The 25,297-nt window shown below is 43.5% G+C and overlaps 1 protein-coding gene across 1 annotated transcript; it reads right to left on the bottom strand.

Moving 5' to 3' along the window:
- Positions 1 to 2,597: 2,597 nt before the first annotated feature.
- On the bottom strand, positions 2,598 to 24,732 carry mxd4 (MAX dimerization protein 4). The gene is made up of 6 exons (XM_005726828.1): positions 24,408 to 24,732; positions 23,658 to 23,757; positions 20,323 to 20,352; positions 7,381 to 7,495; positions 5,118 to 5,280; positions 2,598 to 4,698 (listed from the first exon to the last, which is right to left on the bottom strand). Exons 1-6 carry the CDS (start codon positions 24,469 to 24,471, stop codon positions 4,538 to 4,540), a joined length of 633 nt encoding a protein of 210 aa, XP_005726885.1. The 5' UTR covers positions 24,472 to 24,732; the 3' UTR covers positions 2,598 to 4,537.
- Positions 24,733 to 25,297: the final 565 nt, after the last annotated feature.

Below are 25,297 nucleotides of genomic sequence, written 5' to 3'. Positions count from 1 at the left end.
CAATGTCTCTTCGCTGTCACGCTGACAAAAGATGAACTCTGAACTTTAAACATCCCCCCAATATTCCAGTTTCGCAGCTGCGTAAACCAAACAGGAAACCCTGAAACATTTCAACGTCTTTACCTACATTTTCTGTCAGCTTTGTTCAGCTGTAGGTCGTCAGTTTTTAATCTGCTACCTTCCCCCGAAAAGCACTGATGACACCAGCACACACGGCTTTCTGTATAAAACATTTTAATTATATTACAATGAGAGAATACACAATACCTTAAAGTGTTTGCTAAAGCATAGCCAGCACCAGGTACTCGTGTACGCACGCTCACACGCACAAAAAAAAAATGGAACTTATACATCTTCTGAATTACACATCTGCTTAAAAGCAACATATTCACAGGTCTCTGGCACAGAACTCCCCCCTCAGCCCAAACAAACCCCCTCATCATCTCCCCCTCAACTAAATCCAAGCCAGTTCAGCCTCTAGCTTCTATGTGGGTACAAAGAAAAAAAGGAACCATAACGTTGTAGGACAAAACAATTAAGGAGAAAATACAAAATAAAAGGCTGAAGTGCAGAAAGCAGGAAGCTGACCTAAAGCCTACAGGTAGTTAAAGCTATCGTATTAATCATTAAAAAGATTCAAAAGTGACTCTTTATTTGGCAGGAATAAGATTTCATGGAAGTCATTCTGTGGGTTTGTAGAAGCACCTTTAAAGCAGCAGCAGGCTAAGGGACAGAAAGACGTGTTTCTCACTTCATCTGTGTGCACGTGAGCTGCAGACGCCCCCCATACTCCGTCATGCCCACCACCCTCTTTCTTCTCCGCCTGCTGACACCCACCCAAAAAACAAACTTTTGTGCTCTTAGAAATCTCTGTGCAACAGCAGCATGAAAGCAATAACATCAAATCTTTTCTTGTGTACTTGTTATGACTTTGTTTTGTTTTTTTAAAATAAAATCCCACTTTGATGTTGATGAACATTCCCACCCCAGCACCACCCCACTCTCCTCTGTGTCTCTGTGTCTTGCCGTTAACCGTTTGCTTCTTCTGTCACGAGAAGGGAAGCGGAACAAGATGGGGAACTTCGTTGTTTGTTTTTTTTTAAGTTAGGGCAACTGATTCAACAGTGTTCATTAAGTGGTACAATCTCTTTAAAGAACCCTCCCACCCCCCCAAGGCACATCATTAAAAGATTTTCCCATAAACACGATCCATCCAACATTCAAGCAAAATGTCTGCATGTCCAATCAGCTGCTCATACACTACACTGAGTGAAAATATATGTATGTGTTTTAAAAATCTCTAATCTCATATCTATCCCCCCCCTCACCGCCTCATCGTCCCGCTCCCTCCCTCTTTTTGTCTTCTGCTTCTTTTTATGTCAATTATCGCTGTGGGAGGTTCTGTGCGAGAGAATATGCCATTTAGTAATGGTTTACTCAGTTGTTCATTTGACTGACAAACTGAAAAAAGGACATTTTTTGCTACAAACAGTCATGTACAAAGTCTTTGACATGAATGTAAACTCGATGATTAAAAAAAACCCGAAACAAACAGCTGTTTTTTCCTCATCTATAGTTACTTTTTTCCCCTCCTGCAGAATATGGAGAGAGTGCAGATAGGAGGTAAAAATTAAAAAATATATATAAGAGTTGGTCACCAAAAAAAAAACAAAAACAAAAAACAATGCACCACAGAGTCAAGAGCAAAAACCACCTGCTTGTCTTTAAAAACCCTGCGCCCCGCCCGCCCCACCCTCCCTCAGAAAGCACAAGATGGTAATATTGCTGTGTCTCAAGAGGTCCCCTGATCGATGGGTAACACTTTGTTTGGGACGCACCACCGGGAGCTCGGAGGATAACACCGTTAAGCTGCCATTGATTGGATTATTCTGTTTTTTTATCGCTCCTCTCCCAGTGGCTCCCACCGAACAAACAAGTCAACATACAACAATAATAAAATGACAAAAAAATCAAAATAAAGATAAACACGCTTCAAGCCCAGAAGTTTTTAACCCCGTCGGTGACCATTCGGGGCGACTGGAAGCTGCCATGGGAGTTCACCAGTGTGTGTGTGTGTGTGTGTGTGTTTGTTTTTTATCTCCATGACAGAGGCGGCGCTGGCAGACGGGCGGGCATCGAGAGGGCGGAGGAGTGCCTGGACAGGGTGTAGTACAACAGCGGCTTCAGTAGGAACTGAGATAAAGGGGGAGGTGGGGGGGATAATTTTTACTCATTTATGAGGTCTTCTCTCTTCACGCGGCCCTCACGCATGGAAGTGTCTCACGTTGAAATTAAAAAAAGGCCCCGCCAGAGGAGGAGGAGGGAGGGATGCAAGCGAGAGGGGGAGAGGACAGGGGGGAGCGTGACCTGAGTAAGGGCCAAAGAGGAGGAGGAGGAGGGAGGTCGAAGGCTCACCAAGGCACAGAATGACAGCAGGAGAGTCACCCAAAGGGAGAGGGGCCAGTCTATCAGCTCCCCTGCTCCCACTCTCCCTTCATCAAGCCTGGCCTCCTGTCTGTCTGGCTGTCACTCATATTTTTATATATATTTATATATATATATTTTTTTTATATATAGATAAGATAGATATACTCACTCTTTTTTGTCTTTTCATTACAAGAGAACATTTAGGAAAATATAATACAAAATTTAATACAAGAAATATAGACTACACTGGCTAAACTCACTTTCAGTGACGAGTAGATTCTGTATGCAAGTATTTTTCTTTTTCGTTCGAGTCTTTTGTAGTTCTTTTCTTTTTTTTTTGGGTGGGGTCAGATCCGTCTCAATGGCCTGCCCCTTTTTGTGTCTGTGTGTTTTTTTTTCTTTTTCTTTTTAAAGTGCCAAGCTCTAAAGGACTGCCAGAGACCGGGGCTAAGGATTATTAAACGGTCAGAGAGCGACAGAAGCGCCTCGTTCGTCAACAGTGACTAATGTGCATAAGTTACAGACGGGTTAGAGAACAAGGTTCACCTACATCGGTGTTCAGCCGTGCCCGAAGCTTCGCAAATAAGCCACAGATCAGCCGAGGGGATAAGGAAAGTGATTAGTTTGCTAGGTTAGATAAAAACGAGTGCCTCTAAAATGAACAAATCACTACAAGCTTGCCCTCCCTCCCCTCCCGGGTGTTTACAGCTTTGACTTGTTAATCGATTTAAGCAAATATTTAAAATACCACCGACTTCTGACCGAGAAGGCGACAAGAGCTGCAGAGAAATGCGAGATCTGGGTAGATGGTGACGCGCTCACAGAGAAGCATCCGTTAGTGAAGGAGATGCAGGTCTGTTAATGGTGAGCGACAAATCCCCATCTAGAAATAAAAAAAGAAAAATAGAAAAAAAAAAGTCTCCCATAGAACCTCATGGTCTGCCAGAATCGATTAAACACTCAGAGGAAGCACCTGCCTCATGTATTTATTGCTACATCAATTAGCTACTGAGAAGGAAACAAGATTTGAGTCAAATGTAAGGAGTAGAGTTTTAGTTTTGAGGAAACTCCTTTTTTTTTCTCATTATTTGACATAGTAGTCCATCCACACCATAGGGTGGTATAGTGTAGTGGTCAGTAGTGTGGAGTAGTGGTTAGGCAACCCAACCAGAGGGGAGACACGAGGGTTTCTACAGTATCTGTACATCTATTTACATTCTTCCTGCTCTGCTGCAGCTCTCGAACCTTCTCAGGTGGTCTGTGGACACATTTTCAGCATGTGTGCAGAGTTGAGTCAGTAAGACGTTTGGACATTTAAGGGCAAGCTTAATTCACCGTTTTGTGGAGAGTTCGATGTGGTGGATAAACTTCTCGCAAGTGCACAGTGACTGTGAAGGTATCAGAGTCGTGCTTTGTTTGTTCGATGCGCACGAAAAGTGAAGCAAAATGCTTCCCATACTGGGTACGCTCGGGCGGTGGCAGCGGTTTGAGAACATCCTGCCACCGCCTCCAAATGAGAAACTCTAAAGGTTTCGTCATTTTTCACCAATCAGATGTTTCAAGGAAAGGACAGGACACCTCCTGCACAATCCTGTTGTGTAAAAGGGAAGAATCTGTATGATGAAAATGACTACCGAGGTTCCCAATGTTGCATATACTGCAGAACAAACCAAACTGCTTCATCTGTTATATCACAAACTGTGTGTGGTATTACTGCCACCTGATAATAACTCTCTCCTTTTACTTTTCTCGAACCAATTAACAGGTCAAAGCTGCGCACCTGACCACAGAACCCAGATTAAAAACTACAAGCTCTGCTCTGCGCTGTTTGGGTGGTAAAAAGGGCAGGTGTGTAAGGAGGGGGCGGGGTCAGGCAGGATACAGTAGGGTGAGGTAGGATCAGTGGTCAGAGAAGGGAGGAAAAGTCAGCAAGTCTTAAGTGTGGACAGAATAGGCTCGGGGGTACTGCCATCGTGGTCTTGTGTAGGTGGTGTAGGTAGTGGGCGACGTAGGTGAACACAAAAGGGGGAGAGTGGGAGGGAGGGGGATGAGGTGAGGGAAGCGCGGATGGGTGAGGAAGCTGGTCGACAGATGGATGTCCGCCATGGGTCTAACAGTGGTGTGGCTGCAGTCTGTGGGAATGTGTGCCCGTGTAGCTGTTGTCACTGGAGCTGCTCTGGAGGCTGTACTGGTCCTCCTCCTCGCCGTCGCTGATGCTGTCCACGCTGTCTGCCTCAACAGGCGTGAACTCCATGCCCTCGATGTCCACCTCTGTACACAAGAAGGAAAAAAATACACAATGTTTTGGGGGGTTTTAGTGTTGCTAGAAACAGATCAAGAGAGAAGAAACTGTTTATTTCCACACAACCAGTACGTGGGCATATTTATTAGGAAGCCTGCTGTGCCTGGAGATTAAACCCGGATTTAGGCAGCCATTACCTCCGCACAAACAGCCAGATCTTTGTGCCCCAGCAGATAATCCCTTACATTGACAAACAACTGCATGTGTGTTACCTCGTTCAGGAATATCAAACATACCTCAACAGTTCAAACTAAGCACTACAGAGACATCTGAGGCACAAAGAACCGGCTCATGGAGAGCGTTTACAGTGTACTCTAATAATACGGCGCGCAATCCATGTCTAAGTGCAATCCAGAAAGGTGTGATTGGCTCTTTAAGGACAGCCTACCTTGCTCTGAGTCGGTGGAGATGGTGGAGCCCATGCTATCGGTGCGAATGCGCTCCACAGATCCGGACACGGAGAGCTGCTCCAGGCGGCGTTTGAGGTAGCGGTGCTCTCTCTGAAGCTGCTCCTTCACATTTAAAGCCTTCCTGTCCTGCTCTTCCAGCTTCTGCACACAAAGCACACACAAAAATGCCGAAAAATGAACGACCATGCTCACCGGATTGGACCACCTCCCCGTTTTTGCTCTGCCTTTAAAGTATGCAACTGAAGTGAAGACCTCTAGTATACATATTTTCTTCCTTAGCATACTTAAGACTGGTTTAAAGGTGTCTGTTCTGCAGACATGGATTTTTTTTCATCTGCAACCTCAGTCCATGCCTGTGCAGGGTTCTAGTAACTGTCTTCTCTTTACTGCACACCACATAATACACATGGTTAAACCCACAATCCAGACCAAAAAAGCTTCCTCTGCAGTAAAAGACAACACTTCTTCCTAGTGTGACGACCACAGTATTTTCCTATTGTATCACTGCTGCAGGGTGAAGTATTACTTTAGCTGAAACATGAATATTAGTTCTTGTTTTTGATCTCATGAAGTTAACAAAAAAAATGAAACCAGATTTATCTTCTATCTGCTTTAAATCAGATCTCTGTCAAAGTTACAACACGACCTTGAATTTCAACATTTTATTGGGGAAGTAGCCAAATGACTGTGTGAGGTTCACGGGTTTGAAACTAAAAATAAACTTGAACTCAAAGTCAAATTTTGACTCAGAGTGGGGTTCGATTTTTTTTTTTTGTGCCCTTATTTGTATATGAAGGTTTTCGGTGGTGAATCAAAGCGAACTCGCACAAGAAGAAACGGTCGCAATGCCGAGAATTAGCGCAGGTCGTCTGAGCAGAGAGGACATGCTTAGTAAACAGGAAATGAAGGGTTAAAACTCGCTACGTCTGGATTTTCCACCAACCACACTGTTGCTGCTTGTAAACAGCAAGATCAGTGCGGCGTGTCCTAAAGTCTACTTATGGTTGGTCTTCTACAGCACGGGTAGAAGCACTGCTGCTACTTTTTTTAAGCTCCGCTCACTAGTTGCTGCTGCAGAGCATTTTTTAGCACGTCACTTGGTGTCTGTGAAGTGAAACAGTTTAATGAACCATGGAGGAAAAGTTGGCAAAGCCAAATATTAAATACACAATCTAAACATCAGCCACAAAGTCTCCCACATATTTCACTTTGAAGGCCCTGTGTTAAGATTTTTTTTTCTTCTTCTTTTTTGTTTGATTTTTATTTTTTCATTGAGCACCGATCCATCCTGATTGAAAGATTAGAAAACAACGACACACTTAAAGTGCAGAAAAAAATTACTTAGAGAAAACAGGAGAAGTAGAGCATGAAGCTGGTACAGAGAAGATTTTTAGATTACTCTGTTTGCTTAGTCTAGAGGTTCTCATGCTTCTTCTGGTATGACCCCATTTCCAAAAGCAAAAAAAAAAAAGAGAAAAAGTTAAGTCCTCTCACTTGGATCTAATTTTTAATTTAATTTTTCTTCTCTTGGGTGTTCACACCCATGCACAGTGGCTCGGTGCCCCTCCAGGGGGCTCCTCCCCACAGAGGAGCGTCAATAGTTTATTCAGAAAATAAAATATAAGGAAAAAATTCACTCATCATACTGCGAAAGAGTATTAGGGCCGCATTGTGTTATTTTAAGAGTACCCTCTACAAAATGCCTTGTGAGTTAATGAAATTACACTCGAATCACTTTTAGTAACAAGGAAATGATTTCTCTTTTGGCACTTAAACACAGTGTGGTGACAAATATAAGAATGTTGAACAGATGGTGCAGAAAGCTGCTTCTGGTCAGAAAGAAAAAGCCTCAAAAAATTTCAAAGAGCTGGTCGGATTCATGCAAAATGAAATAGCTGACAATGGACAGACGAGAGGATGCCGATGGTTACACCCTCGTGCGGTACGGAGGGGATATGCTGTGTCACAACACACAATAAGACAGCTGATGTTTGATGTTGTTTCACTAACTCATGTACACAAGGCGTTTTACAGAGCAGCCCTGGCAGTTTGTTTGACTTGAAACGACAACTTCAATCTCCACTTTTATAATCTTATAAAGAACGGCATATTTTTCTTAAAGTGACCCTAACACTCCATCAGATAAATGCTTGGTGAAAACATTAAAATGTCGCTTAAATCCAACATGCGATGTGCCATGTGAACACTTGAATGATTCATAAGGTTTGTGCATTTTAGTACCTTGATGTGCATCTTGGCCCTTTTTAGCAAGCTCAGAGTGGTGTGTCTCGTGCTGTCTGGACCCAAAGGCACCAGCTTCTTCAACTGCTCCAAGTAGAGCCGTAGTTTGGCACGTCTGCAAGCACACAAGCAAACACAGAAGTGAGTCAGCACACATCCACCGGCAGAAAGTGAGAAAGAACCTCCACAAACAGGGCTTATCTGCATGAGAAGCACACACCGATTTTTCTTTTTTCCTTTTTACAAGTCCTGCTCTCGTGCTCGACAACGAGCGAGCGAATGTTGCGCGATCGTGGCCTGACGCTCTTTTGCACACTTGGTTTCACTTTGACTCTGGGCTTGACCGTGAGACATTTTCAAAGGGTTGAGGGGTTCAGAGGATCTGTGGTTAGTCATGTTCAAAGCTCCTCATCCACAACAAAGCGCAGGCTGTGCTGTACTTGTGCAAAATTGACACAGATAGTCTTACATTTACTGTCACTGCTGTGCGTAACGATCTGAGACGAGCTACGTCAAACAGTGATTAGTGAACTAATCAAGAGTTCACGAGCAACTGCAAATATTATAATAAAAATAGTGAGATATACTGTGTTAATGATTAGATTGTTAGAAATCCAGCCACGGTTTATCCATCTTCTTCTTGTAAGCTAACATGTGACACACACACACACACTTTTGGGATTTTCATGTATGCACTTTTCATTTATGAGGTGATTATTCATTCCCCAAACCTGCTCACAATTTTCTGAACACATGTGCACACACTCACTAGCGTATGGGCAGAGTGCCAGTGTGCTACACGCTGACCTAAATATCACTGTGCATAGTATAGTAGTCCCCATACTTTCCAGCACAGCTGTCTGACCGACATTTTCCAAACCTTGTGTGCGCAAAATGGCAAACCCACCGTACGCTAAAACTGAGAAAACGTGCAAAAGACGAGAAAAAAATTAGTCACCAATCAAAATGGCAGCTGTGATAAGGTCGCAGAGCGAAACTGTGAACCCTGCATCCCTGCCAAAGCCCTGCAGGCCAACAACCCTGCCCTGGATCCTCGAGTAAACAGTGTCATTTGGATGTTTATATGAGAGACAGTGAAGACAGAGTTACATTTTTTATGGATACTGTATGTTATTTAAGAGAAGATCCTATCAGCAAGATCCCCTCTCTGACTTTGCTCCATTCAGCCTCCATTAGTCAAGCTAGTCCATGAACTGTTTCATTCTTCTGAGCTAGCCTTCCCTCCACCACCACCACTACTGCCTTTCTCCTGTTCCTTTGAGGAACTCTGACTATATGGTAAACAAACTCCAACAACACAAGGTCTCCACCAGCCATTGCCGCAGCTTAGATAAACCTAATCAGAGAAATGAGGCTCTCTTTGAGTCCACGGTTAGTGTGCAATCATACACAATCTTTACACACTCTGTGTTTTTTTTCTCCCCAGCTCTTTTTCAGGAAGGGCGTCACCTTCATTTTTATGCAAAATGAGACCATCTCAGTAGCCACGTCTGTTTCACTTAGACCTCGACCAGAGACATCTTGTGGGCAATAAATCTGACCAGTCTCACTTCATGCACAGTATCGATTTTGAGGGATTTGATTGCACAATTATTAAGAAAATAATCTTAAAAACAGAAAGATATGGCTTTAATAAACAACGTGTCATCTCTCTACAGGTGCACGTAGGTGTGTGAAAGGGTCATGTGAAAGTGCTCTCAGTCTTTTATTACCTCCTCTCCCAGGAGGCAAGTCCGCCTAACCCCCCATCCGCTGAACCCCTTCAACTCTCTGCTCCACCCTGCCAACACTAACACACCCTCATCCCACTGGAAAACAAGTGTCTTCTGAGGACAGGGGTGGGGGCCACCTCCAGCTTACCCCATTCGAGCCACATGAAGCGCTTGGTCTGCAGCCAGAGGAAGCAGGCAGGGAGGAGCAGGAGTTCTGCAGCGGGGTCCGAGTATGTGGATGACTTTCTCTCTGGTTTGAAAAAAGGACCCTTTCAGTGCAGTGTGCTCAGCTGCACTAGGCAGCGCTCCATACGCATCATCCAAAGGGTAACTTGAGCCAATGGGCAACCATCTTGCACTTCACCCTGCCCCCACTGCTCTCTCATAGCGAAAAACAAAAAACAAAAACAAGGCGTTTCCCTGAATACTCTGCCCGACTACCCACCTCAAGAAAACTCTTTTTCCGTGTTTTTTCACCAGTGTTATTCACCTCAGGCCCTTCATGTATCCTGGCCTCATATTTTACCTGCCACGCAGAAGAGAGAAGTGTGCCCTGGTGCCCTTTGACCACATAAGAAACAAATGAGCAAAGAGTTAAACGCACAAACTCGCCACCAAAGGGAGAAGACCACACCCATGTTTTCTGCAGCTGCAAAAAAGATAAAAAAATAAAATGAAATGCTGCCGGGACCAAAATGAAAATATTATTTTGCTAGGGTTGGCTGATTCGCCAAATATGTGGGCTAACAGCTTCTTGGAAAGGGTCTTACATGTAACATTTTTTCGCTTTGCTATGCCGGTTTAGTTGCCTTCCCCCACGATGGGGGACAGAATCGGCTCGGGAAAGACTCAAATATAGCCCACTGGACAGGTTTAGAAAACCTCAAGGAGGCCCCTCCCCCTTTTGCCATACACTTTTAATATATACCCAACTTTAATAGCTAAAAATGAGTAAGAAGAATTTGCAGGCCAGAGACAAAATATTTGTTTCCAGAAGCTCTCTGGCTTACAAAGGTTGTGCTTTCAAAATTTGAGTCGATCTTGGTTCAGTCCACACCTGCTATCAAGCAATAACGAGTCAGTCTTTAAGAAGCTTTGGTTTTTATTTTTTCTGCATTCATATGCAATGACTGGCGGAGACCGGTGTCTGTCGGCTGCACCTAAAAAGTTCGTCGTCGCCCCCCTGTGAAAAATTCTGCTCAAATGTGATCTCTGCGGTTAAAGAAAAAACTTATCTTAGCAGATCTTCAGTTCATGAAACTGGTGAACAAAAACCCACTTGTTCACTATTTCAGATGAGAAGATTGATACTGCTCTGATATCTGAATACTAACTATGAAGGTGAAACCAGCATATGGTTAGCCTAGCATTACACAAAGGTTAAAATGAGGGGAAACACCTAGCTTTTCCCACACCATCCCCACTAGTTAACCTTACAGTAACAAAAGTGGGCACTCCGCCCCGGCCGAGAAGAATCAGGCGCTTAGCTGCATATAATTAAGAGAATTAAACCTGGCACGTGTGTCCCTGAAAGCTCCCTCGCATTAGCAGCAGCAGCAGGGGTTCTCCCGCCACGAGAAATTTTTCTTCAGGAGCACACAGCTGATTCGGAGCGGGGTTTAGGACCCCCTCTCACACAGGTTTGTTATTACTTAAAAAAGCCCCGGTCACGCAGTGTTTATCAGATTGCCTAAAACCGCTGTGCAAAGCATTGCACGAGGTGAACGCATATGCTATGTTAATGATGGGAAGCAGACTGCCCCCATCACCGGGCCACATGGTTGTGAATCACTGCAAATTTTCCAATTTGTCTGGTTTGAAAATAGGATAGCCTTTGATTTGGGGTTGAGGCAGATTTTGTTTGAAAGGATTGGAGCTTCGTTATACAACAATATCAATATTTGCAAGAGGTCTCTTTTTGTTTGTTTGTTTATAAATGTTTGCAAATAAAAACTGCTAAAAATGCTAAATCAGACTGCCCCATACTCCTGCCTACAGTTGAGGATTTAATAGTGAATCTGTTTGATCAACTTGTTTTCTGCCCAGAAATCACCACCTGACTGTTCTCATGTGCTGCCACCACGGGATGATTGTGTCTGATCTCTGGCCTTCCCTCCCCCTCCATCTTTTTTCTCCATCAGCAGCTCAGAGCCAAAACAAAGCACAGACTAAGCCGGGGAGGTGAAAAAAAAAAGGAACTTTTGCTCAGAAAGCTGCACACTGCTGAAACTGGAACAAGCCAAACCGCTGACTTGCGCTCCAAGGTTGTCGGGTACAGATCAGGCCATTCTCACAGACCTCCTCACACTCTGGGCCTTGGAAGGAAAACAATATATCTTGTTTTCCAGCTCAAGTGCATCTGTGGCAGGCTGGGTGTGCACGTTAGGGGTATTGATGTATTGTGCACCAGAGGAAAAAGGTTGCAGTGACCATTTGTGCAGTGTTTTCGCACACACACACTTTCCTGGTGGACACAGTGTCCCTCAGGAGGCTCCATCGGCACACAAAGGGCCTGAGAAGGCGAGCTAGTGCAAACAACAGACCTTCACCCCTCGCTCACTGTACTGTTTAATGAGCTCACTGCAGCCCAGCACATTCCTCCACCCATATGCACAGGGCTGAGTGGATTGTCTGGCACAGGGCCAGGCCTACTAAACAGAGGTCAAAGGTCATCAGAAGCCATGATACAATGCTAGCTCTCAGTGCTAGAGCTGCCCCAGTACCCAGAAGCAGAAAATGCAACAACTATGCCTGTTTGTTTATTTTCCTTTTGAGCTGAGCCCACAAGACATCAAGATGAAGAAGAGTTTCTGATCAGCTCAGCTTTAAGCAGGCACAGAACTGCAGTCATTCAATCTCAAGACGCATATGAGAGGATACAAAAACTGTGTTCTTGAGGAATTGTTATTCTTATAGTTTTATTCGTTATTCTTACAGCAAAGCTTAAAAAACAAGGCTAAGACCATGTATTTTACCATAGCTGTACATGCACATGCTTGTGGACTTCCTACTGATATTTTGTACTTGTCCACTTCAGGTTTTACCTCCAAATAACCTGTAGTAGTTCGTTTGGGTTATCATGTGATTACATTTGTTTTTAAATAAGTTTCTTTAACCTGAAGGTTTGCTTTAAACCCATGTGACTCTCTGACTGCTTGTTTGATTATATGACATAACCACAGACTGCGTATAAAAGATGGACACAGGCACCGTGATGTCATACATTCAAGTCACATTTTAAAGCCACTTTTAACCTTTTGGTTGTTTGTGTTTTTTCCCCCAGATCCAGAAGTGCTAAGTATCACACAGACTCTGAAACCCGGTAGTAAGTACAATTAACCACAGCAGAGCTTGTTATTAGTCAGAAAACAGCACCATAAACACGGTCGACAGGTTGCAGCTCAGAGAGCAAATTTGCAGCCAAGCATGAACAGCCTAGTCACCATAAACTTGACATTGAAAGCGACCACGCCCCCTTTTATTGCATAAAAAATGTACTACCTGTACAGTTACCATCCATGCAGCCATAGAAACCAAAACTATTTTTTGTTGTTAGCTATAAACATGGCAATTTCTGCTACAGGTTTATATCAGGCTGAATATATCTTCAGGAGTGAGAGAGCAGGGAAGTTGAGACCCTGCCCAGTGGCCTGCCGACAGAAACACAAAACACACCCAGCCTTTCAGCGGCCCTTTATTAGTCTCACTGTCACCCTGCAGGTCAGCCCCGTAAGCGTTCCCATTTAACAGCGATCTCACGGAAAACAAGACGGCAGAAAAATAAGACACGCTCATGTGAAACTGACAGAGTGGTTCACCACGCTGCCCACGCCAGTGAGAAGAAAGGCACGCACCGAGGCGCAGGGAGACACAAGAAGTCTTTATCTCGCTCATATGAAATGTCAGTCGTCTGGGACGAGTTATGTTTGTTTTCTGTCATCGGGGACGCCACACCACTGTGTGCAGTGACAACTCTGTAAGGTGAGACAGACGGATACAAGTCCCCCATAAACACATTCTCCTGACGGCAGGAACATGGAGCTCGCTCTCACATGACTCTGCTCTCACACGCGAGGAGCAAACAGAAACCTGAAAACACACACACGATTGCAGCAAAGCAGGCAGAGGGAGGTTACTTCACTTATCGGTGAATTACTCTAAAGGAAAAGCTCAGCATGCTTTTCTGGTGATTAAACAACAGGAAAGAGTAGAAGCAGTGTGTTGCTCACTCACTGTAGTACAATTTCCACAAAACAAACTGGAATTTCCACGGGGCATGCTTGGGAATGCCAAGTAATTAGATTCATTTGATTGTTTTCGTGTACTCAAACAATCCCCCCTGTGCGAGCGAGGATCATTACAAAATCCCTTTCTCAGCACAGCCAGCTTACTGCGGTGTTAACAGAGAAACAGATGTCGAACAGATTTTAAAGGGGAGAGCGTGCGAGCGAAACAGAGATGGCGGAGGCTTAAAAATAGAGGAAGGTTTTTTCTCTGCACATCCCATTTCAATGCCAACGTCAGATGACAGACCTGGACATTAATTGCCTTTCCCTGCGTGCCATGAAAAGTACATCTCGCAAATCTTGGGACAGACTAGCAGAGACAAGTTCAGCAAGCACCATAAACACGTTCCCCTGACATGGGGCGCTCTGGTTTTATAATGGTCCTTGTCAATGATTAACATGCAGGAATCTAGTGGCATGAGAGAGGATTCCTGGCTCCATGTTGACTGTAAAAGTTGGAGTTGTTTACATCTGAAGGAGGGTTTTAGAGCAGTGGGGTGGGGTCCTGCATGAAGGTCTGGGCCTGCCTACGAAAAAATCCAGAGGGGTCAGGAAAAGAGGAAAGAAGAGATTTCCACTACCTTCCACTTTTACGTTGTTTCTCCAAGTAGCTGATTTAGAGCTCGCTTACCAAAAGGTTTAAAACTACTGCTGGACAAAAGTGCAAAACCAGAATGCCTGCAGCTGTAATCTTGCCTATCAGTGCATAATCATACAAACATTCACTTGGGGCTCACTTGTGCCAAAAAAGCAGACAGCGCCGAATGCGAAGCATTCTAGTAATACTCGGCCTGCTAGTTCTGTGACCCCACCTGCCATCCATCTTCAAACTTTCCCCATAAGCCGCCTCTCTTATTTAACTCTGCATTCCAGTGTATGTGTGTATGCTCCGCTGACCTGAATTTCAGGGTGCCTGGCTGACACACATAACAGCCACGTCCTACACTGCCTCAAGTTCCTCCCTTCAGCAACACTCAAGAATGTCTTTGTCTCCTCCTTCTCCACCTCCTCCTCAGCCATGGCCGAACCATGAATGGTTCAGTCATCGCACTTCTGTGTCTAGTTGCGTCTTTCTTTAATTGCTCTCTTTTTCCTATCCTGGAAACCCCAAAGCTATTCACACACCTTGTTAAAGTGCATCCTACACTGCTGTTTTTTTATGAGCACCGACTGTTTTGTGCCAACGAGCCGAGTTTACTGCGGAGAACACAGTAACACCTGAGCTGGAACGAGAACATTCTTTTGTAAATGTAGGTCTGCGGTGGCCTGAAATATTTGCATTACGTGTAAAAATACCCCCTGCGCCTCACCCACCCGCCAGAGCAGATCGTCCACGGGCTTTACAAAAAACCGGGTTGATGAACTTCTTAAAGCTGGGTGACCTCAGGGTGGAGAAAATTCCACATGGGAGCACTGCTGCTGACGTCCAGCTGTGGCCTGTTTGTTACCCTTTAGTCACACACAGCTCAGCTACAAACCCAGACTGTCCCATGTCTGGATAAGTAAACACACACACACACACGTTTGGACAAACCTTTTCTTTTACACGCCAACATGGCCACATGTATTAGGACAAAGCATCAGCTAACCCAAACTTTACTCTCTTTACCTATGTTCTTCCAGGTAACGACGCAAACTAATAAGGACTACGTTTGTTACATTTTGATTGTAAGTTGACAGATATATAAGATTTTTTTAAGTTGAGTCATCCAACATGATTTAGTGCCATTAGACAAAAATCCATTATGGAATTTTTAATCCAAGACAGAACTAGACCTCCTACGCCTTGTTTAGGCTCTAAAAAGTCAAATGTTGCCACTGACTTATTTTTAGCGTACACACATACGTCTGAGGAGTAGTCCCCAGCAGTTGTGTATTCCTTTACCTCTAAGCTGACTGTTGAAGCTGGGAGTGGCGTAACTCCCAAGTTGATTGCGTTCCAGCATTCGTAGTAGCGGTCGGAAAAGCGAGGAAAAACTGGATTTGTTTTTGCTCATACATAAAGTAGAGCCATTCATGCATCTCAAGCGACATAATGCAATCCCTGTTTTTTTAAAAACACCGCTGTAGCACGTTGGTGGACAGAGCCCCGTCACTGCTCAGTGCATGCTTTTTTGAGCGTGTCGCAAACACTTAACAGTGCGTTTGTGACACTTGCAGACAGTTTACATTTTTACTACTGTTTACATGCTCTGTCGACATCTTGGATTGTGATGTCATTGGTGGGGCTTTTCTGACTTTCCCAGTTGACAATTCCAACTTGGAAGTCGTGATTTCTGATTTCCCACTTCAAATGGAGCGCACCATTAGATCAGAGAGAGAACTGCAGGATGAGGCCTGTCAAAGTTCAAACTAAGCCTCTTCTCCCCCTCCAGTCTTTGCTTGTCTAGATTTTATTTTTATTCCCACTGCATCTTTAACTCAACCCAGATTGTTCTGTTTCGTCTGCAGACAGTTTTTGTGTGTGTGTGTTTTTTTACACTTTTCAGTTTTATGTCACTTTAAAAATGTCACCTTGAATTTTTTACGCAATTTTAAAATCAAAACCATCAACTACAATAATGGAAAAATAATTTAAACTATTCCAGATAATAAAAGAAAAACTTAGTTATCCATATAGTCGACTATATGTAGTTGACTCTTTCAGCACTGGCTGATTCAATCTCATGACAAATAACAACATCCTTGCTCTACAGGTTCTGTAATTAGACTGCGTACAAGACATCATTAACTACAATGATTCCTCCATGATGCCAACAAAGAGGGGAATTTAACTGGCATTGTGACAGCAGGGAACTAAAGTGCACATGCAGTCACATGTGAGGACGTCACACCAAAACCAAAACTGGAAGGAAAAAATGAAAACTTTCCAAACTTTAATTACGTAGCAGCCCCTGAGAGGCAAACATGACATTTAACTTCAAAATAAAAAATAAGCAGAACAAGCAGGATATACAGCAGCCCTTAAAAGCAGCGTTGCACATTTACAGGATAAACATAGGTATAAAATCGAAGACACGACAAGGATTTATACCTCAAAACAGGAGAAATGGGAACAGATGAGTTTTGTCACTAAGAAAAAAAGAGTGAGAAGGAAGAGAGCCCTGCCCCTCCTTCTCTTCCTCACTGCCTCAAGTTTCTGCTGACTCAGGGGCTTTTAGTAGGGCCGAAAAGGAGAGCGAGAATAAGGAGAAGGAAGAGGGAAAAAAAGACAGATAACAGAAAAGACAGATGTGGACTCTGGAAAGTGGGGGTGGGGCAAAGAAAAGATGTCAAGGAGGTGAAGTAACAGGGCCGTGGATGGGCATCCCTCCCACCAGCACGCTGCCGTAACTCAAAGAGGTGCTGCCCGGCCGGCATAGACACACATAAGTGTGCTTCACTCGAGGAAAAAAGGACCTGCTCACTGCCAAAAAAAAGTGATTCATTCACAGCTGGGAGTAGAAGAAACATGGAGAGTAAATTTAATTAGAGAGAAGACTAGACCATGACAAATGGAGGGCTTGCTCCCGTGTCCATGAAGTGCATGTAAATTTAAAGCCGAGTTCAATGGGTGCTCCACAGTTGCTGCACATTGTCTGCAGTGTGATACAGAGCGTAGTGTAAGAGGATACTGTTTGTCGAAATCAGCCTGCAAACTCGTGAGCTTCGCTACGATCTCGAAAAACTGAAACCAAGAGCACCTGAGAGCCAAAATGGGTGGGGATAAAAACAGAACTCTAAATATTTCTCTTTTCTTTTTCGATCGAGGCAGGCATGGCAAACATACCAGACAGCTTAGATTATGCAGACTGGACTTGGGCTTCCTGTAAACAGGTGATATGTGGGAAAGTAAAACATCTAGTTTCGTAATTTCTTGGCGTTGCTTGAAAAGGAAACTTGAGCTGTCATAAGCGTGATCAAAAGCGGTTAAAGTCAGAAATGGGAAGGAAGCAATGCTCGTGGAGAACAAACACACTGCACTTAAGTTTCACATAGACTCTGAGCTGATGCTCTGCAGGTCTGACGAGGGAAGGAAAAAAAAAACAAAAAGCAGCACAGTCATTCAAGAGATGGTCTATAGAGAGCTGTCACAGCTAAAAATCAGGCTGCAGCAGATAAGTGTCAGGACAGCCGACTCTGTGGGACTCCACATCCACCAAGCAGCTGACTGACTCTGATAATGGGACACAAATATATGCAGGGTGTCTCCGGAGCAGCTGCCAGAGACACCTAGCATGCACGAGGTCAGCGAACGGTACCCAGAGAGCCAAAAAGTTCCAACTTAATCAGCTTCATATAACAGCAGCAATGAATAGTTGATTAATCATTTAGCTGATTATTCAGCAAATGTACCGATTAGCCACACCGTTTCAGTCTTGGCCGCATGTGGAAAGTTTGGTATCTTTGTTGACAAACAGTTCTAAAAAATAATTTTAAAGTAATCAATAAATAAATAAAAAACAATAAAAAAGTAATAACCAAACAAAAAAAAATCTTAAAAGATGAAAACCACCTTCCAAACTTGTTTGACATCAGGTCTTTCCCAATTTCAATCAACATTTTCCAGTTTTATCTCCTTTATTTTAACATCTTTTGTTAATGAAACAAAATAATTTCATATTTTTTTGTCAACTGCTCAAAGTTAAAAACTGCATACTAAAGTGTTCCCTTATTTAATAAAATCTGGTTAGAGGAAATTCTCATGCAAGAAAACGTGATTTTGGTACTATTACATGCGATGCCTTTCGGCCTCTAAGGAGACGTTCATCCGCCACCTTATCTACCTCGTGAATGTATAGTACAAGGATTGCTCTGTGCAGCAGCGGGGGAAACAAAAACAACACACGAAGAAACAAAGACAGTGAGTCAGGGCTCAAACAGCAGCCACCTCCCTGGAGTCGCGTCCAAGGGCGTGTGGGAGGTACAGATTTCTGAGGCGATACTGCAGATCAAACAGGGCTGATGCTTTAAGCAGATACCCCTGAACTGGTCATACATTCATTAAACTGGTTGAACAGGACACCTAAAGACTTTTGGTTTTCTTATGAATCAGAAGTTAAAAATTCTTTTGTTGAGCATGTCTGTTAAAGCTCTTCTCTTTATATCTTTAAGCTACAAATCAAATGTGAGAAGCTCGTCAGAAAGGTTCATTGCAAGTTTCATATACTAGGTAGTCTGACTCTGAGGGCAGCAGCTGAATATTCAAGGCTTCATATATCTAGGATAAGGCGTCTTAGTCCATCTGTCGGTGTGGAAGAGGAAGTCTTAAAAATTCAAAAATAAATTTGCGCATGAACAATGTAAAATGCTAAATCTTCATTGGATGATAGCTACTGGTTATCAGATATAGACTTTCCGTGTGACTGCAACAAAAGCCTGATCACGATTGATAACGTGGTCAAGTGGCATGCCAGATTCTTGATAGTCATACGCAAATGTCCGTTTACAAGTTTGAGGAAAACATTCTTCAAGTTGCTCATTTTGTGCCGCCATTAGCTTTAAAAAGAAAATCAAAAGGTACTTGAGCAAAAATTGCCTCATTTTAGAAGCTCAGAAGTCTCTTTTTTTGTCAGTTATAAAAAACTATTAGTAGTTTCAATGTTGCGTATTAGTCACACGACGGTCGCTAGTACAACAGACATGGCTGTGCCAAAAGGCAGAGTCTGAGCCTTGTTAACACCTGTATAGTGGCTGACCATGTAATTTGTGGCCACGCTTTCAGACGGGGGTTTGACTCAGGGTGGACCACGTGGCAAAACCTTGTGACCATGCAGCCCTGTCATTTCAAATAAGAGGGTGGAGATGTTTCCACACAAACGGGCATGGTGAATGCAAAAACAGGAAAAAACACAAGGCATGAAATTATACAGAATAACTCCTCGCTTGTCACAGGTGATGATGCAATGTGACGGCGTGTTTGAACGCAACTTTATTCTTCAAAGGGCTTCTTCTTCTTTTCCTTCCATCATGGAATCAGTGACATGTCTGTCATGAAAACTCCACTTTTTCAGAAACTCGTGGCTGCGGTGATGACAAAGGAAGTGAGTAAACCCTTTACTGGCACCCACTTTTGTCAGTTTGACTGGACGTCACAGGCGCTTGGTAACCAGCCACACCCATCGTCGGACATGAGGTAACTCCTGTGTCTCAACACCTGCAGTGTAATCAGCCGGGGCCTTCCTGTGCCTCGCAGGTCAGGGAGGAATATGTCCGGGCTTGTTTTTCCCTCTGCCACGCACATCCATTACTCACTCCCGGCCATGTGACTGGCCTTCATCGTGGGTGACAGCATGTGTCATGCTCGCTCACACACGCAAACACTCACACACCCTTTTCAGCCACTGCTCACATGCTGATAGTCACATCAGCTGTTTTCTTATTCCTGTCTGCAAGGCAATTTTTAAAGAATCTACTCTGAAGCAGCAAGGCCTTTTTGATATCAAAGAGACGTTTGCTTCCTGACAAGAAACTCTAAAACTGTGAAGTAAAAAAAACACAAACCCCACACACACAAGCAAACCATGAGCTGCGATTCTGTGCCTCCAGGAAGGAGAAAAAGCCCAATTTCAGTGCTGAATGATAGGTGAAGTCCAGATTTACTGCTTTTCTTTTCAAAGTGTCAGTCTGGGCAGGATTATAACCCAAGATTCTTCCTTACAAGGACACGAGTTTCATCCGTGAAACGGAGACAGCGTGAAGGTGCTCTTTGAAATCAGCTTATTATCTGTTTTTCAGGCACAAGAATTAACAGATTAAATCTTTGGCTCTTTGAAGACGACCTCTGATCTGATCTGTCGTACTAGTGTTTCTGATTTGGAGAAAATACCTGAAAGCCCCCATGAAGCTCTTCAATTACTACCTATGTCAGGAACTAAAAGACACACGCACTCAACACACAATCAAACACGGGCAAGGTCGAGGGGGGTCAGATGTCATCTTACCTGTGTTTCTCCAGCTCATTGTGCGATGATCTGAAATGACAAAGATGACTGTCAGGGCAGGAAATGCCAAAATACTACAAAAAAATCATCTGACATGACATCAGATTCTGTATAATAGTGAGAGGCTTAGTTAGTACACGTTTTGATCAGAGAGCAAGGCAGATGAAAGCAATTTGAGCAAATATGTTAAGTAACAGATCTGAGAAACAATCAGAAAAATGTGTGTCAAGAGATCAAAGAGAAGCCTAGATTCATCTCTATGTTCTTGCTCTTCTGCCTTCCGGTGGCTGTAGGCCTTAAGCATTTGAATGCTGTTGTACTATAAGAAATAAATGCAGTATTTTAATGCTTAAAACAGGACAAATTTGTTGTCTATGGATACCAGTCAGGTGGATCAAGGGCACAGACATGCAAAGAAATGTATGATGAACGACTTCTAAAATCTTTTCCCATTTCTGTGGGACATCTGTCAGAGAGCACGCACACGAGGGCAAAAATGGCCCTGAGAGAGAGAGCTGTATCTGTGACACAGCCTGCCTGCCCCCCTCTACACATATACAAACAGCATCCACGCACCACTGCCCCCGCCGCGGCTGCTCAGCGTGGACACGGGATGAAAACACTCTCAGACGTCTGGAGGCCCGGACGCCACAGAATTCATCAGTGTGTGGGCTATTCCGAGGAGAACCCCTATTATGACACGCAGCCAGAAGCGGCGAGGGCACTGCGGTCCATCTGAAACAGGCCCTCTGTTCATGAGACCGTCATGGATACCACGGCAATAAAAACAAAAACAGCAACAACAAAAGGGACAGACTGACAACAAGCCTTTTCAGATTTTCCACTGTTTGAGGCGCCCTTGTGCTCGCGAAGCACTGGTTCCCACAGCTGTGTGCCACAACGCCGTCCTGCGCACCAGGTTACAGCTGACCGTGCGACTGCTATAATGTGGCGTCTGCACAAAATCATCCCGAAAGACAACACAGGATGTTGGGCGGCTGATCTTAGAAGCCGACAAAGAGCCATCGTGGAGGAAGTTGTGCTATTCAAACCTGCACAAATCAGGGAAATGTCCCAGTCAAAGCACAGGGCACGACCAGGAAATCATTCCGAGGAAGAGAATGTTCACAGACCTGTAACTACAGCAGGTTAGCCCACACCTTTACATGTTATGTAAAACCACAGGATGGCATGAGGAGGACTTTTACATGTCATAAAATCATCCTCTAACAATCAGAGGCATTTAAACTAAGCCTTTTATCATTTTTTTATGAGCTACAAATGGCCAAAAGGCAAGCTGGGAGGACTCAAAAAGTTTTCCTACATTCAAATCAAGGAATTAGAGGAGGAAAACGAAGTCAGCTGACCTAAATTTTCACATATGGTGTGACAGAGCGATGAAGCAGGGTAATAACAGCCTTTAAGTAAACGCTTTAACGCGCATTATCCGTGTTAGGTTGCAGATGTAACATTAAACATTACTGCTTTGTTGTGATTTTATAACTAGGAGCCTGCATCAGCTCCTGTCTACACTTAAAGAAAAAAAAAAGAAGCTGAGGGCGAGTGTAAAAAGGGAAACGGCGTAACGGGGGTGGGGGATGTGCCCCAAGCTCTGTCACGAGAAAAAAGTATGGAAATGCAGGCCTGGCTGCATGAAGCCCAGCGAGTGGTCTGGTGTTTGTCATATATGCTTGCGTAGATGCCCGCCTTATTCAGGCGCCGCACCCACCTGCCACATCCACACCACACCCCTTCACTCGATCACACGGGTGTACACAAAATATAATGCACGTTAACTTGTGGATTAGAGGAATGTGGAAGGTGCTGCTTTCACATTTCTGCCAAACGAGTGCAAGTATCACTTTCATATCAGAACACCCACACGTTGTAAACAGGAGTGGAAGTTAACAGAGACAATGGGAATGGAGCCACACTAAAAGTCTGATACCCATGTCAGAAATGCGTGCAAAAACACTTTTGTTATTTTGTTTATTTAATGCTGTTTTATTCATTTCTGTGCCAGTTAAATCAAAATATTATTAAGTATCATCTGCAATTATTTGAAGCCTTTTCGCTCTTCATCTTAAGAGGTTTATCTACAGAGCTATCTTTTCAGCAGTCACCTGACACAAAACTGGCGTGACACGGAGGACAAAAAACAGCAACTGGTGTCAGCAATCGCCACCTTATTTGCTGATTCCGATGCTCTGTGTCACCCTTCGTAATGACACTACTTTCTAGCGTACATCTACGTGCACTGTCGTAACCATCAGACTCACTGCCGAGCCATTTCCACACTTTGCTTCCCTAAACTATTATTAGCCAATGCTTTTTTCCCTTCTTTTTTTATCTTTCACTTTATTAAATCAGATCGTAATGTGTTAATCTTCTAAGGAACGGAACTAGATTGACACAATCATTTCAACAATAGCCTGTTTACTGTAAATGAGACCGAAGGGCAACCAAATTTGCATGTATCCTAGAAAGCAAGTTTCTCCATGCCTGGTGGGGATGGGAAAAAAAGCTGAACACTAAATGGATCCAGCCTCTGAAATGTGAGGATTTCCTGCTTTTCTTTGTCACATGGCCTACTTTTAGTTGAAAGTTTGGATGGTTTTATTTTTGCTTTTAGAAAGCAAACATAAGCCTGCACGGGTGTTTTAACTTCATAGGTCACACATTACACAGCCACACATTAATTGCCATGATTGTTTTTAAATGACCTTTAATCTGCCAATGGCACTGGTCTGAGAAGAAGAAGCAGACAAACCGAAACTGAAAGCTATGCCGTGCACTTATGTAATATATTTCGCTTTAACTTCTTACACAGCTGCACAATAAAGGGGTTAAACTCGGTGGGAGCAACTCAATCCTCCAGACAACACCAGTAATGAACTCTGGGTGTGCTGGGCTGAGGTTCCCCTTCCTTTCCAAATATCAATTTATTTCCATCAGAAGCACGAAAGGTTAAACGCAACAACCACATAAAAAAAGACAAACACATACACACATTTGTTTAAAAGCTTCACACAGTTCCAGAGGTTGGATGCAACTGTGTGAGACAAGGTGCAGAAACGAAAGGTTACGGGCGTATGCGGTGTTTTCTCTCCTCTCAGAGATAGGTGTGAGTGAAACAGAACAGTGGGAGCAGCAGGCTTGACAGTGTACGCGTGGCACTGTTTACTGGAGAGCCCAAAACAGAGAGCCCAGCCCAGGCAGCAGACAGGAGAGTGAGACAGCGTGTGTGTGTGAGAGAGAGAGTGAGTGTGTGTTTTTATAAGCTGGCATGAAGTCAGAAATAAAGCTGGGGGGAAGGGAGAAAGGATTATATTTACCTATTATTCTGAGTTTTTTTGGAAATTGGCGAGGCTTTCGTTTTCTTTCGGGAAAACTCGGCGCTGTACGGTAAAACCGAGGCATACCCGTGCTCTGCTTCTGTAAACACAGAAAGCAAAATGAGTGTTACATTTAAGCTTGGTCTGCAAGGACGGCAAAGCAAATAAACAAAAACAATTACAATCATCCTAATAATAATAGATGACAGTGAGTCATTCTGGAGAAATAGTTGAGACGTGAAATATCAACCGGGGACTCAATTAAAGAGGAACAACACGTAATAAATCATTAATAAGATCGATTAAAGTGCAGTCTTTTTTCTTTCTTTTTTAGCACCGAGGTCTATACTATGATATAGCCACCGCTGCATAACGATTTCTGTCCTATATTTTCAATGTCAGGCTTGTTTACTCATTTTCTTACATCCAAATCCAAAGGAAAAACACTCGATTGCAACAACACACATTCGGAAATGATGCTAACATATTTTATAAAAAATGACACACTATAAATTAAACATTTACACCTATCACTGTCTAGCATACAGACTCCCAGAGTGCAGCTTGCACCCATCGCCTGGTCTATGTCCCATTGTCTGTAAAGTGACATCATACCTGCACTATGGCAGTGCACGTCAAAACGTAACAAATTATTTTAAAAAAATGAAGTTAGCTGCTGTCCCAATCCCCATTTACGACATAATTACTGGCTTAGAAATGCTGACAACTTGTCTGTTTAGCTTGAAATACCTCTGTCTCTTCTTTCCAAGTACTCTGCAGCTTCCAGCAGAATTAACAAGGAATTAAGCTCCATCTTGTTGTTGTTGTCTCGTTATTTAAAAAAATAGAAACTACTTAGTCATAAAGTCATAAAATGAATGGAATGAAAACGTTAAAAAATGTTTCAGAGCGGTATGTATGCGCGGCTACGTTCACTTCTGAGTCTTTGGTGACTCCAAACTACATATCAACAGCAGCTAACTAAAACTCACTGAAATGACAGATGGAAGCGCTGGCCAATAGGAAAACCGTATAGGCAAACGTTTGGCATTCGTCTCAACCAATAATTCGGCGGAAACTATAAGATCCGACTCTATTGGCTGAGCGCAGTTAAAGCGAGCAGGGACATGCCCTAGCAACAAGCCTGAGCTGTCCGCCTTCTCAGTACATGATAGGGTTGAGGCGGGAAAATAGCCCTCTGATTGGCTGGAAGGAAGTCTTGGGCGTGTGCTACGGTTGAACTTGGGATGTTGTTTTGGTTGCCAAATTTAATGACTTCTCAAAAAGTATGCTTTTGGTCTTGGACTTTAGCGTAAACTGCCCCCTCCGGTCTGTTAGTCAACAAGGTCTATTTTTTTGTCTTCCTTTAAATATACGTCAGCAATTTCACGTATGCGTGTGTGACATGAGAAAATTTTTCAGTATTCGTGTTCATTTCCTGCCCTAGTCATTGTGAAAGTCTTTTATGAGTCTGCAGAAAGTATGCAGGCTTTACTGGTGCAAAAAGATATGAGATGAACTACTTTTCTTGTCTGGTATTTTGAGGAAAATAAAGATAGTTCCTTTGAAATTCTCTCAACTCGTTTTTACAAAGCAGTTTTAAAAAAGCAAAGTATCCACCTTGATGTTTAAAAAAGTCT

The sequence above is a fragment of the Pundamilia nyererei genome, unplaced genomic scaffold (genome assembly GCF_000239375.1).
Source record: "Pundamilia nyererei isolate P.nyererei 1_Seehausen unplaced genomic scaffold, PunNye1.0 scaffold00022, whole genome shotgun sequence".
Taxonomy (NCBI): domain Eukaryota; kingdom Metazoa; phylum Chordata; class Actinopteri; order Cichliformes; family Cichlidae; genus Pundamilia; species Pundamilia nyererei.
This window is presented reverse-complemented; position numbering and strand designations above follow the sequence as displayed.

Coding starts and splice junctions, on each gene's coding strand:
- mxd4 (XM_005726828.1), bottom strand. CDS start 24,471: ATGGAGCTTAATTCCTTGTTAATTCTGCTGGAAGCTGCAGAGTACTTG. Junction 23,758..24,407: donor CTTGGAAAGAAGAGACAGAG/GTATTTCAAGCT, acceptor CTGTGTTTACAG/AAGCAGAGCACGGGTATGCC. Junction 20,353..23,657: donor AAAAAAACTCAGAATAATAG/GTAAATATAATC, acceptor TTGTCATTTCAG/ATCATCGCACAATGAGCTGG.